Below are 15,547 nucleotides of genomic sequence, written 5' to 3'. Positions count from 1 at the left end.
AGAGTCAGTGTATTTTGGAGAGGAGAGGTTTTAAATACAGTTGCAACTATTCAATCAACACCATTATATATTCTATTGAAAAATAACAAAGGAAAATTCATTGTATAAAAATCTTGGCATCGGTACTCCTTTTCCAAAACAAAGGCTCTGAAATTACTCTGTGGGATACTAGCAGGTGAACAGTTAAACAGGTTATTTCTTCTGTTTAAACAATGGATAAAGGAATTTCAAAAGGAACATGTTAAGAATTTCTCCAGTAATATACACAGCATGGTTTCAGGCCCCCAAATATTGCCAGTGAATTCTAACTGACTTTGTTACTGTTTTTTCTATCTATTTCTGTTGATTTTTAAAAAATATATATTTGTGTATAAGCACTGACAGCTGATGAATCATTTGGGGGAGTTGCGGGATAAGGAGGCTGAAATAACATGACTGCTTAGGCTTCCTGGGTTAATGGCTAATTTGCTCATGTCAATTTAAATCCTTTGCACTGTCAAGTTCAGTAACTCCTCCCAAGATAAAGTACTCACTTTTAACTATTCAAATAACCAATAACTAATAACTAAGGATGTCCAGGGTTATCATAATTCTTTCAACTATTTGATTTTTAATGATGGCTTTATATTATAGTGCTATTGCTGGAGGTAGGTTCTCTCTGCACTGCCACAAAGTTGTGCTAACAGCGAATATAAGTCGTGGCCTTAGTTGTCGTTTTCAGCTATTTGTTTTGTCATTGGTGAGACCAAGTCCTCAGTCCAGCCATTTGGAACAGCCATGCAGTGTTTGCATTGCTAGCCCATACAGAGCTTCTACCGACATCAGGCAACATCAGCCAGAAACTCTGCTGGTTGTAACAGTCTTATGTGAAATAAATGTAGGTAGTCTCTATCTAGCTCCTATTGGGTATAGGACCACACCCTTTGAGACCAAGGCTCAGGCTGAAAACCAACAGACAACTTAATTAACATGGAACAGGTAAATGAACAGAACTCAGTAGAAGACAATACCATCTGCTAGGCCAGTTCATTTTAATACCTGATCATTTGAATTTTTATTGAGCACTACATTCCTACTTTTCTGTATTTTTTTTATTCATTCATGGGATGTGGGCGTCGCTGGCGAGGCCGGCATTTATTACCCATCCCTAATTGCTCTTGAGAAGATGGTGGTGAGCCGCCTTCTTGAACCGCTGCAGTCCATGTGGTGAAGGTTCTCCCACAGTGCTGTTAGGAAGGGAGTTCCAGGATTTTGACCCAGCGACGATGAAGGAACGGCGATATATTTCCAAGTCGGGATGGTGTGTGACTTGGAGGGGAAATTGCAGGTGGTGTTGTTCCCATGTGCCTGCTGCTCTTGTCCTTCTAGGTGGTAGAGGTCGTGGGTTTGGGAGGTGCTGTCGAAGAAGCCTTGGCGAGTTGCTGCAGTGCATCTCGTGGATGGTACACATTGCAGCTGTATAATTTTAATGTATAATTTTAATTATAAATGTATAATTTTAATTTTCCAAGTAAAATATATAACTGAATTATCAAGATTATACTGTATTTTACAGTGCAAATTTTACTATTCTCCTTGACATATCAGAACAACTAAGATGCTTCTCCTGAGCTATCTCTTAAAACAGAATTGAACCTTGAAGCAATTCACTTTCTATTTGGTGAAATATTCCCAAAGGAGTCAAACTAGCCCAGTCAAAATGATAACATAGCCCTGTCAAAGAATAATTGACCATTGGTACTTACTCATAGGTCGAACCCACACATCCACCCCAGACACAATTGCCAATCAAAACCTTTGGGGAGTTTCTTTACAAGACTAATTCGTATTTCATCAAAGAAGAATATTGCTGTAGAGGGAGAACTTTCAATGCCTCCTTTTTAAACACATCAAACTCCTTTTCAGATCAGGCATTCACTGGAGAGACACTCTGTTGAATCAGTTGGTGAATGTCTCCATGAATCAAAAGGGGTCTGTATTCTTTTCATTTCTGGATACTCACCCAAATCTGTCAGTCATTATGTAACCTATTGTTGGCAAAGTGCACAGCAGTAAACAACAATCCACACTAGGAGTGCGATCCAAACCAAATCAAATTCCAACCTGGTCCAAATATCTACTTTCAATCATTTTTGGTACAAAAAAATGTCAACAACAATGAACAAAGGCACAACTTGTCTCTGCAAGGGTGTTGCCAGTTTTTTTAACACAGTTTTGTCAATAGCTGAGTTGGTAAATGAACCACCTGATGTGGAACTGAGCTATATAGACAACAAAGGTCCCAGATTTGACCCCTGGTCTGTGCTGAATTAATTGATCTCGAATGCAGCATTGATCGAAGCGATATACTTCACCCAAAGCCCCGTTTGGGGAAAAATCAGCCAGGGTTCCTGGTCCTGATCACTATCCACTGTTCTTTGCTGTATGGCACACATGTGTGGAAAGTGCATGTGTGTGGAAGTCGGTAAGGGCAGGGTCAGGTTAAGCTATGATGACTTCCCAGATTAAATAGCTTGCTGACACCCCCTAAGGCCCCACATAAAGAATGAGCATTCAGGAGAGGTACCAGAGAACAGCCAGAGAATCATAGCCTGGGTGTGAGTCCGAAGAGAAGACAAAAAACTAGTGAGTGTATCTGAATAATGGTGGATTCGATTGGTGGGGGTCATATCATTCAAAACCTAGTGTGGTGTTCTGAGGGCACAGCTAACCCCTGATTATTTGGTACAGATTGTTCATCCATTGTCCGTGGAATAAATCAGTAGGAGAAGGGTTATATATTCAATCCCTCATAGTATAAGGGATCGTGTGCATCCAATTATCTGATTGTATAGTGCGGGAAAGCATCCATATTCTTATATACCTCGTAGCTCAATAAGTTTTGCATGAAAGCCATTGGGATTGCAAATAGACCTTTGAATTTGGATTTGTCTGTGTCGATAGGGATCTATGAAACCAGAAAAAAAAAGTGTTTTCACTAATAATGCATTACTACAGATATGCATTGAAACTTTATAATTGAGTGCACAATTATAATTGACTGCTTCAAAGTAAGTATGATAAGCATATAAATTCAAGGCTGTTTCAAGATATGCATTGAGCGCTTTAGAAAACGTCATATACCATGAGAGCAAAGACCATGTTGTCTGAGCTCCAAAACATGCGTATGCTATTCTCTGATATACGTGTGTATCTATGTGTGTGTATGTGTGAAGGTGAGGAAGTTCATTCTTAGCTCAGCCATCTAGGAGGTACTTTAACTTAATCCACCCGGTGGGGAACTGACGGTTTTACATCACGCCCGATTTTAATTTTCATTGACTTCCATTGTGCAAAATTATGTAAAAAAGGCGGCCGATCCGATCCTGTCAGTTCTCCGTCTGGCAGGTTAAATTAAAATTACCCCCCTCCAGTCCCCTATCATAGCACTGAGCTGTATATTAAATGGTTCATAGGTCTTTGCCTGCAATATCCTAACAGAAGTTCCTTTTCAAATGCTAATTACTCACTGTGCTCCCTTGCCCAGTATTCCTTCCATTCCTTTCCTGTCTTCCTGTCTTACCTTCCCTATACAATTTGGTATCTTTTAAACCTTTGTAAAGACCTCTCTCATTCACCCCCTTACAGAAGGCCGATTTTAACTTTCAATGGAGAGGAAAGACAGGAGATATAACCGACAACCGACCCACTGGTGTCGTTTTCTGCTACAGCCGAAAGTTAAAATCAGCCCTCAAGTTTCTCTGGTCTTCAGGCTTCCATTATTGGATCATACTATTTAAACTGCAGCCATATTGTACTGCACAATTTGAACTGCATGAAATTGGGTTGCACTTCGTTATGGGGTGGGGGGATTATCATCCCCATAAGTATTATATTCCACTCATTTACTTATCTTGTTTCAAAATACAACTAAAGTAGTCAGTATTTAGAGATTACCTTGATTCAAGTGATCATCTATCTGGGGATAACTAATATTCTTTGCCCTCAAGGAAGTTGGGAGCATAAATGTAATGCACCCTCCAGCAAGTACATCTGCATATGCGATGTTCAATTTACAAAATTGTTACAAGGGCAACCATCTGGATTTACCAGATGGATGGTAATGAACTGCGGAATAGGACTGCAGTCAGGAGTCTTTTTTAATTTTTAATTTTAGATTTCTGCACTGTTTGTTCCATATGGGAAAATCTAACTCTTATGTTTAGTATTAAAGATCATAGGTTTAACTTTCCGACTCTGTGCTCCTGCTAGGCAGCCTAGCCCCTCAACAGCATTGATTGGAAATTCAGGCACGTGCTGCACACATATTCAGAAAATCATGGACAGCGCACACCGCAATTTCGGATATATACTATCAGCAAATGAGAAACATAGAAACATAGAAAATAGGAGCAAGAGTAGGCCATTCGGCCATTCAGGCCTGCTCCGCCATTCAAAATGATCATGGCTGATGTCTAACTCAGTACCCTGTTCCCGCTTTTTCCCCATATCCCATGATCCCTTTAGCATTAAGAAATATATCTATCTCCTTCTTGAATACATCTAATGACTTGGCTTCCACTGCCTCTGTGGTAGAGAATTCCACAGGTTCACCACCCTCTGAGTGAAGAAATTTCTCCTCATCTCGGTTCTAAATGGCATACCCCTTATCCTGAGACTGTGACCCCTGGTTCTGGACTCCCCAGTTATCAGGAACATCCTCCCTGCATCTAGTCTGTCTAGTCCTGTTAGAATTTTATATGTTTCGATGAGATCACCTCTCATTCTTCTAAACTCTAATGAATATAGGCCTAATCGACCCAATCTCTCCTCATACGTCAGTCCTGCCATTCCAGGAATCAGTCTGAGGCTTCCATCAAAAGCACAAAGTTGGAAAATTACATAATGTGAACACTTAAAGCAACACATTATGTAGGAACCTAGCCTTTGTAAACCAAGTGAAATACCAAAATAGAAAAGATAAGAAGATAAGTCACAGTGTTATATCAAGGTAGTTAAAAAGATAAGGGGAAACCAGTGGATGTAGTATATTTGGATTTTCAAAAGACATTCGATAAGGTGCCATACAAAAGGTTGTTACATAAGATTAGGGCTCATGGGGTTGGATAGAGGATTGGTTAACGGACAGAAAACAGAGAGTAGGAATAAACGGGTCATTTTCAGGTCGGCTGACTGTAACTAGTGGAGTGCCGCAAGGATCAGTGCTTGGGCCTCAGCTATTTACAATCTATATGAATGACTTAGATGTAAGGACCAAGTGTAATGTATCCAAGTTTGCTGATGATACAAAGCTAGGTCGGAAAGTAAGCTGTGAGGAGGACACAATGGGCAGGATTTTAACTGCCAAGTCCAGGTGGGTTCGGGGCGGGGGGGGCAAACAAAATCGCATTTTTGTGGAGCGGGAGCGAATCCCGGCTCCAATTCGCTGAAAAACGCCTACGACCCAGACACATCTGGGTGCACGCAAGGATCAGGAAGCCGGAGATCCCGCCGGCATTAAATCCGACGGGCCGATAATTAAAGCAGCAAATGTACCTCATTGAGGTACTTAAGGTAGTTTATTTTTTGCATATTGGACACGTAAAAAGATTTTAATGTTACCTGGGCAGCTTTCCCACGGCTTCCGATTCACGCCTAGTCAAACCAGGCAGAAAGGGCCTGATCAATGAAAAATAGAAGAAATAAATTAAATTAAATTACATTTTCCATTGTAAAAAATAAATAAACATACCTTACAATCGATGTAACCTACAGCTCCCCCCCCATGTCCGATGTCTCTCAGATGTCTCCCTCCAATCCCAACCCCAACGTCCAATGTCTCCCCCCACTCTGATCTTTGTTCCCCCCCCCACATCTCTCTCCTAATGGCCAACGAGGTCTCTCTCTCTCTCCTCCCCCCCGCACCTCCCGGATGTGTTGCTCCTCTCTGCCGAGAGGCAGCTAGCCTGTCAATCAGGCTGGCTGCCGGGTGCAAAACCTGGAAGAGGCATTGATTGGCTTCATTACGGTCGCGATCACATATCGCGACCCGCCTACTTCCCTTCCGGGTTTCACCACCCGCAAATTCTCTCCCACGCACTCCTCCCACCGGCATGATGCCCAAAGAGTCTGCAAAGGGATATCTTCAGGTTAAGCGAGTAGACAAGAAGGTGGCAGATGGAGTATAATGCGGAGAAATGTGAACTTATTCACTTTAATAGGAAGAATAGAAAAACAGAATATTTTTTAAATGGTGAGAAACTATTAAATGTTGGTGTTCAGAGGGATTTGGGTGTCCTTGTACACGAAACACAGAAAATTAACATGCAGGTACAGCAAGCAATTAGGAAGGCAAATGGTATGTTGGCCCTTATTTCAAGGGGTTGGAGTACAAGAGTAAGGAAGTCTTGCTGCAATTGTAGAGGGCTTTGGTGAGACCACACCTGGAGTACTGTGTACAGTTTTGGTCTCCTTACCTAAGGAAGGATATACTTGCCTTAGAGGCAATGCAACGTAGGTTGACTAGATTGATTCCTGTGATGAGAGGGTTGTCCTATGAGGAGAAATTGAGTAGAATGAGCCTATAACTCCTTATTGTGTAAACATAGGGATGGGATCTGCATCTGTGTTTTATGTGTGCGATGTCTGATCTCCGTTCAGACTCTGTGCAGACAGTAAACTGTTATTTTCAGCAAATAACAGGTACCAGCTACCTTTAAGAGATTTCTGATAAACATCCTCCCTTTAAGAGATTGAGCTCCCTCTGGTGGTGGAAAGTGCAAATTGCATTGATTCCACATGCAAGGCCTGGAAAGGAATGCTGATTGCAGGTAAGTGCTCCCGTGGGTCCAAACTTGCGTCATGCCTGCGCAGGGGCCATTGGGCGCGGGTTAATAGCATATCACGCTACCCGTGTCCAAAAACAGCCCCTATCGAATTTCTCCACCATAAGATTCTGAGAGGGCTTGACAGGTTAGATGCTGAGAGGCTGTTTCCCCTGGCTGGAAAGTCTAGAATTAGGGGGCATAGTCTCTGAATAAGGGTTCTGCCATTTAGGACTGAGATGAAAGGAAATTTCTTCACTGAGAGGGTTGTGAATCTTTAGAATTCTCTACCCCAGAGGGCTGTGGATGCTCAATCATTGAGTGTATTCAAGAGTGAGAGCGATAGATTTTTGGACTCTAAGGGAATCAAGGGATATGGGGATTGGGTGGGAAACTGGAGTTGAGGTTGAAGATCAGCCATGATCTTACTGAATGGCGGAGTAGGCTCAAGGGGCCGTATGGCCCACTCCTGCTCCTATTTCTTATGTTCTTATGTTCTATCTTTCTATTATCTATCTATCTCTTATATCTAGTGGACAAAAAAATTCCAATATTAATTAGTCAAATGAGGGACCAGAATCTTGTTGCTAATAATTCCAAACTATAAACTAATTTGTAGGCTCCAATTTCCAATATTATTACGCTATTTGATTAGATGTTTTCCAAAGTAACATACGGGAAAAATATAATAAAAACTAAACATTAATGGAATAATAGGATGACGGAATGTGTGTGGGTGTGTGTGAGGCTAGGGGGAGGTTAGGGGAACATTAGCTTATTTATAGGTTCCAAATGTACCTTGTGTCCATTCACAATGTGATGGAATGCATTAATTATGATAGAATACTAGTCAATCTTCCATAGCATTGGAAATAGGAAATGAAGATCAAGTGTAGTCTTCAGGTGAAGGAGGGATAGAGGATGGGAGATAATTGGACCAGGGCATGCAGATGTAATTCAATCCTAATTTAAAGTCATAGTTCATTCCCCAGTTTAAAGTCATACATTCTGTCCTTAATTTATATATTGCTATGATTTTACAACAGCAACAACAACTTGCATTTTATGGCATGTTAACATAGAAAAATGTCCCATGACGCTACACAGAGGCGTAATCAAACAAAAATGGATGCTGAGACAAAGAAAGAGATATTAGGAGGTGTGATCAAAAATTTGACCAAAGATGTGCGTGATAAGGGGTGTCTTAAGGGAGGAGAGGAAAGTGCAGAATTAGAGGGGTTTAAGGAGGGAATTCCAGAGCATGGGGCCTAGATGGCAGAAGGCACGGCTGCCAATGGTGGGACGAAGGGAGTGGGGGTGTGCAAGAGGCCAGAGTCAGAGGAACGGAGAGATCTTGGGGGGTTGTGGTGTTGGAGGAGGTTACAGAGATAGGGAGGGGTGAGGTCATGAAGGGATTTAAACATAAGGATGATAATTTGAAATTGTAGGCACTGGGGCCAGGAGCCAGCGGAGATTAGCAGGGACAGGGATGATGGGTGAGCAGGACTTGGTGTGGGATAGGATACTGGCAGCAGAGTTTTGGATGAGCTGATGGAGGTTAGAGGATGGGAAGCCGACTCGGGGACCATTGGAACAGTCAAGTCTGAAGGTGACAAAGGCAAGGATGAGGGTTTCAGCAGGAGATGGGCTGAGGTAGGTGATTTTGAGGAGGTGGAGGTAGACAGTCTTTGTGATTGAGGGGATATGAGGTCAGAAGCTCAGTTGAGGATCAAATAGGGTGCCGTGGTTACAAACAGTCTGGTTCAACCTGAAAGTTGACCAGGCCATCAGGAGAACTGCACTGCTCTTCTTCAAATGGTGGCATGCAATCTTTCACAGCCACCTGAAGGTACAGATGGGATCTCAATTTAACATCTCATCTGAAAAGAAGCACCCCCTAAATTTTGGATGCTGGCACGATAGGAGCTGTCAAGACTGAGATCGATAGAGTTTTGTTACATAAGAGTATCAAGGTATATGGATCTAAGACAGGTAAATAGAGTTGAGGTTCAGATCAGCCATGATCTAATTGAATGGTAGAACAGGCTTGAGCGGCTGTCTGGCCTATTCCTGTTCCTATGTTTCAACTACACTGAAGTGTCAACCTAGATTATGTGCTCAAACTTGTAGTGGGGACCAAAGAAAATGGCTTCTGAAATTGCAGCTCATCCAAGACTGAATTACGGACAAGCACTCTGAAAATACTGAGGCGGTGCAGGGGCCCAGAGTAGTGGTGGAGAGGTACAGCTGGGTGTTGTCAGCTTATTTATGGAAGCTGACCACTTGTCTTTGGACGGTGTCACCAAGGAGCAGCATGTAAATGAGGAAGAGGAGGGGGCCAAGGATATATAACACCTTTCACACGCTCAGGATGTCCCAAAGTGGTTCAGAGTCAATGAAGTACTTTTGAAGTGTTGTCATTGTTGTCATGCAGGGAAACACTGCAGCCAATCTGCACACAGCAAGATCCCACAAATAGCAATGAGATAATTGACCTGATAATCTGTTTTTGTAGTTTTGGTTGAGGGATAAATGTTGACCAGGCCATCAGGAAAACCCCACTGCTCTTCTTCAAATAGTGGCATGCAATCTTTCACCTGAAGTTACAGATGGGGTCTCAATTTAACATCTCATCTGAAAAGCAGCATTCCCTCAGTATTGGATGCTGGCACAATTGGAGCTTTCAAGACTGAGGTCGATAGAGTTTTGTTACGTAAGGGTATCAAGGGATATGGAGCTAAGACAAGTAAATAGAGTCGAGGTACAGATCAGCCATGATCTAATTGAATGGTAGAACAGGCTCGAGCAACTGTCTGGCCTATTCCTGTTCCTATGTTTCAACTACACTGAAGTGTCAACCTAGATTATGTGCTCAACTCTCTGGAGTGGGGCTTGGAACTTACCTCCTTTGATTTAGAGGCAAGAATGCTAACACTGAACCAAGACTGACACCTTTGGGTAAAACAGGGAAGTAGAGTTGGTTGGAGCCTAAGAGTTTCTCTGCAGTCCAGGCTGACAGGCTGGCAGATGCAAACTGAGGCACTACAGCATCACACGTGGTTGCAGGGTGTAATTACATAGGATGTACAGCACAGAAACAGGCCATTCGGCCCAACAGGTCCATGCCAGTGTTTATACTCCACACGAGCCTCCTCCCACCCTTCTTCATCTAACCTCATCAACATATCCTTCTATTCCTTTCTCCCTCATATGTTTGTCTAGCTTCCCTTTAAATAGGTATAACCTCTCATTCTGGTATCAGCCTAGTAAATATTTTTTGCGCCTTCTCCAGTGCCGCTATAACCTTTTTATAATATGGAGACCAGAACTGTTCACAGTACTTCAAGTGTGGTCTAACCAAGGTTCAATACATAACTTCTCTGCTTTTCAATTCTATCCCTCCAGAAATGAACCCGAGTGCTTTGTTTGCTTTTTTTATGGCCTTATTAACCTGCATCGCTACTTTTAGTGATTTGTGTATCTGTACCCCCAGGTCCCTCTGCTCCTCTACTCCATTTAGACTCTTATTTTCCAAGGAGTATGTGGCCTCCTTATTCTTCCTACCAAAATGTACCATCTCATACGGATCTATATTGAAATTCATTTGCCAATTACATGCCCATTCTGCAAGTTTATTAATGTCTTCCCATATTTTGTTGCAGTCCTCCTCGGTATTAACTATACCCCCCAATTTTGTGTCCTCCCCAAATTTTGAAATTGTACTTCTGATTCCCGAGTCCAAATCGTTTATGTAAATGGTGCACAAGAGTGGTCCCAGCACCGATCCTTGTGGAACACCACTTCCCACCTTTTGCCAGTCTGAGTCACTACCATTACTCAGACTGGCAAAACTCTCTGCAAAAAAACTCCAGCCCTTTTCCCAGGGACTATAAATGTCCTTTTAAAAAGGAGTACTTTTCCGAAGGAACAGCAACTTGCATTTATGTAGTGCTTTTAACAAAAAAAGTACCAATTAGCATATGGGAAAGGAGATTAAGAGGGGCGACCAATAGCTTGATCAAAGAGATGGGTTTTGTGAAGGTTTTTAAAGGAAGAGAGAGGTGGAAGGATTTAGAGAGGGAAGTTCCAGAGAGAAGGATGCAGGCGGCTGAAAACTGTGCCAACAGTGAGGTGATGGGAGAGGGGAGGCACAGGAGTCCAGACTCAGAGAATGGGGAGTCCGAAGGCTGATATGGCAGGAAGAGATTGCAAAGATTGGATGGGGTGAGGCCATGGAGGGATTCAAAGACAACAACAAGAATTTTAAACTTGAGGCACTGGGAGCTAATATAGGTCAGTAAAGACTGGAGTATGGGTGAGCGGGACTTACAAAGGATAGGATATGTGTAGCAGAGTTTTGGACAAGGTAGGAATTAAAGGAAATTAGTATTAGTAAAAAAATAGTGCTGGAGAAATTAATGGGGCTGAAAGCCGATAAATCCCCAGGCCTGATAATCTGCATCCCAGAGTACTAAAAGAGGTAGCCATGGAAATAGTGGATGCATTAGTTGTCATCTTCCAAAATTCTATAGATTATGGAACAGTTCCTGCAGATTGGAGGGTGGCAAATGTAACCCCACTATTTAAAAAGGGAGGGAGAGAGAAAACAGGGAACTACAGACCGGTTAGCCTAACATCAATAGTAGGGAAAATGCTAGTCTATTATAAAGGATGTGATAACAGGCCACTTAGAAAATATCAACGGGATTAAACAAAGTCATCGTGGATTTATGAAAGGGAAATCATGTTTGTCAAACCTACTGGAGTTTTTTGAGGATGTAACTGATAGAATAGATTAGGGAGAACCAGTGGATGTGGTTTATTTGGATTTTCAGAAGGCCTTTGATAAAGTCCCACATAAGAGGTTAGTGTGCAAAATTAAAGCACATGGGACTGGCATGGATTGAAAATTGGTTAACAGACAGGAAACAGAGAGCAGGAATAAATGGGTCTTTTTCGGGGTGGCAGGCGGTGACTAGTGGGGTACTACAGGGATCAGTGCTTGGGCCCCAGCTATTCACAATATATATCAATGATTTGGATGAGGGAACCAAATGTAATGTTTCCAAGTTTGCTGACGACACAAAACTAGGTGGGACTGTGAGTTGTGAGGAGGATGCAAAGAGGCTTCAAGGTGATTTAGACAAGTTGAGTGAGTGGGCAAATACATGGCAGATGCAGTATAATGTGGATAAATGTGAAATTATCCACTTCGAAAGGAAAAACAGAAAGGCAGAGTATTATTGAAATGGTGATAGATTGGGAAATGTTGATGTACAAAGGGACCTGGGTGTCCTTGTACACTAGTCACTGAAAGCAAACATACAGGTGCAGCGAGCAGTTAGGAAGGCAAATGATATGTTGGCCTTCATTGCAAGAAGATTTGAGTACAGGAGCAAGGATGTCTTACTGCAGTTATACTGGGCCTTGGTGAGACCACACCTGGAGTATTGTGTGCAGTTTTGGTCTCCTTACCTAAGAAAGGATAAAGGGGAGTGCAATGAAGGTTCACCAGACTGATTCCTGGGATGGCAGGACTGTCGTATAAGGGGAGATTGGGTCGACTCAGCCTGTATGCACTCGAGTTTAGAAGAATGAGAGGGGATCTCATTGAAACATATAAAATTCTGACAGGGCTAGACAGACTGGATGCAGGGAGGATGTTTCACCTGGCAGGGTGGTCCAGAACGAGGGGTCACAGTCTCAGTATACAGGGTAGGACATTTAGGACTGAGATGAGGAGAAATTTCTTCACTCAGAGGGTGGTGAACCTGTGGAATTCTCTACCACAGAAGGCTGTGGAGGCCAAGTCACTGAATATATTTAAGAAGGAGCTAGATAGATTTCTAGACACAAATGGCATCAAGGGATATGAGGAGAGATCGGGAATATGGTATTGAGATAAAGGATCAGCCATGATCATATTGACTGGCGGAGCAGGCTCGAAGGGCCGAATGGCCTACTCCTGCTCCTATTTTCTATGTTTCTATGTAGAGTTTATAGAGGGTGGAGGAGGCGAGCAAGCAGGCTGCTGGAATAGTCAAGTTTGAGGGTGGTATAGACATGTATAAGGGTTTCAGCAGTGGAAGGGCTGTGGTAGCTGAGGAGGGAGACAAGCAACATCTGTACTGAGAAACTCCTATGCTTATGCCAATTCTGTTTCTCTCCTAGAATTGCCACACTTTTCCATTTCACTATATAATAATATTAAATAATTGTATTATGTCAAAGTAAGGACAGAACGTATGACTTTAAAATGGGGACTGAATTGCATCTGTGTATCTTGGTTTGATTATTCTGGCCCTCTAACCCTAATTCACCTGAAATCTACACTAGGTCTTTACTCCCTGTGTGCGACACCATGGATAATTGACTAATATGAATATAGATATCGATAGATAAATATAGATCAGAGTATTGTGCAGCATATTAAGCAAAGATCATTCTTAATCTTAAAAAAGGGAAATTTCAAGGACTTCATTACAATTACTAAGACTGTACTAAATTATGAATACTGTCCGTACAAGTAATCAATTTAGTACAGTCCTATTATTCTTACTGCATCTGATGCAAATTTTGCATAGGAAGTTGGTCATGGAAGGTATATTCAGCAAACCCCCCCATCAAAAAAAAACATTAAAAAAAATTGTGTGTTGTTTTAACTCATAACTCACACTTCAGAAACCTTTGTTTTTTGTTGGTGACAAATAAGTTAATTTGATATCCAGTAACTAAAGAATTGAGGGCATATTTTAAATGTAATCAGATTATAACAGCCAATTCAAAAATAATTACCATTCCCCTCCCATCATCTCTGAGAAACATACATTGCATTTCGGTTCTCTCTTTTCTGTGTGGGCCGGTTGTTCAGGGCATATTGCCTTCACGAAATCTCTGTGCAGAGGCCAACCGCTAAACTATGTGAGATGTAGAGCAGACGACATCTGTGCACATTTGCCTTCAGAACTTGTTTTACGCTTCGTGGACTTTTACCACAAGTGAACTTGAACTAATAAGGTTCAAATCTCTGATAATTTTAGATTGGGTACTGGAACGAATATGAAAGATTGGTGACTATTGCTGAAATTCAGCAGATCAATGAATCAACTTCTGCTGAAAACAGAACAATAGTAGTCACTACTATAATGGTAAGTACAATCTTTTTCTGTTTTTTAATTAACTTTAAAAATTTGGTGCATTTCATGTATGTTTCACTCTCTAACTTTTACCAAAAAATTATTTTACAGAGAGCTACACAGTAATGGAATTTCACTGACTGACTGTGAGAAGATATTAGTGCAGACTTAAATATAAGATTTAAGCTGATTCCCAAATACAGTAATATTTTACTGGTGGAGATACTCTTCTATTCTCTAAGCAGTACATCTCAGTAATTTATTACCTCCACCCCAAAAGGGGACAGAGGTACTTTAACTGGTGTTCCTGTCTGTTTATCTGTTTGTTTGTTTGTTTGTTTGTCTGTCTGCCTGTCTGCCTGCCTGGCTATCTATCTACATGCCTGTCTATCTGCTTATGAACAATAACTTCAGAAATCCTTAGCGGATTTCAACAGAACTTGATATGTAGGTTCAAGGGGGCGATACCTCAAACAAGTTCATTTCGGGACAAGGTCCAATAATGTAATCGATTATTGCATGGTGACCTGATTCACATTTTGCAACCTAATTTAATGTGGTGACTCACGATTATATGTAAGAAAGTATACCTTGTGATCTTCAGTTTATGATAGCGACAACCTCTGATCTGCTGCTAGCCATCATCAAGTAACATTAGGATGCTTTTGACAGATTTCTAAGAAACTGGTAAACTGGATTCTAGGCATCAGCAGTAAGACCATGTGTCAGTTCTGGTCCCAGCACTGCCAGAGAATGCTGCTGACCAAAGGTCTGCACTCTCACAATACCCCATTTAATTTAATCATCCTTTCATATGCCAATCTCAAAATACAATCTCGTAAGTTATTAAATGTTACTAAAATATATAAGGTGGCTTCAGAGATCATCAATCACTTGAACAATTATCCGCATTCCCTCCTCTGATGTAATGATAACCATCTTGAGTTCCATTTTTAATACAATGGGATGAGAATTCCTATGTGTAGCGATATTGTTAATAGCCTAGTGAATACCTCCTCCATTCTAAGAAAAGACATTCACGTCTTCACTAGAAATATCAGACAGATAAAATCTTCATGATTACAGTTACAATATTGCTACACATAGCAAGCAGAAAAATTCCAACATCCCCACCATGTTGGTGGCCAGTGTTGCTCAAAGGATCAATTTTATAACTATTATGTTTTTTCCTAATATTTTCTGACACAGAATGAAATAACAATTTAGATTCAGAAATTCATTCATGAAAAATTTTCTCCAACAATGTTTGGTTTAGCTCCTTAAAATTCCTTTCTGTGAACCCAGCAAAAAAGGTGCCGAAGAAAATAGGGAGAAGAGAATTTGAAAGTTGCTATGTTCACAATAGCATTCAGGATTATAATCTTTATATTAAATGTTAAGAGTTTCAATTTTAATATAATTGTGATACATTATAAAAGCAATTTATTTTTCCTTTCTTTGCTATTATTATTCTAATATTGTTCACGGTCTTATTTGTACTTTTCTCACCAGAATGGGTGATGTTGCAATTAATATATCGTCAGTAGCTGTTAAAATGTAACATTGAGTCTGTAACAGGGAAGTTCATTTTATAAATTCCACTTACTG

The 15,547-nt window shown here is 41.2% G+C and overlaps 1 protein-coding gene across 1 annotated transcript in view; it reads left to right on the top strand.

Moving 5' to 3' along the window:
- Positions 1 to 15,547, top strand: part of gria3b (glutamate receptor, ionotropic, AMPA 3b) — a 293,069-nt gene that overhangs the window by 179,676 nt on the left and 97,846 nt on the right. Inside the window, exon 9 of the mRNA XM_067997137.1 lies at positions 13,844 to 13,951. Within this exon, the coding sequence (XP_067853238.1) occupies positions 13,844 to 13,951 (108 nt within the window). The remainder of the gene's footprint in view (positions 1 to 13,843; positions 13,952 to 15,547) is intronic.

The sequence above is a fragment of the Heptranchias perlo genome, chromosome 15, assembly GCF_035084215.1.
Source record: "Heptranchias perlo isolate sHepPer1 chromosome 15, sHepPer1.hap1, whole genome shotgun sequence".
NCBI lineage: Eukaryota > Metazoa > Chordata > Chondrichthyes > Hexanchiformes > Hexanchidae > Heptranchias > Heptranchias perlo.
Note: the sequence above shows the minus strand (reverse complement) of the source record. Positions and strands in the feature narration are given on the sequence as shown.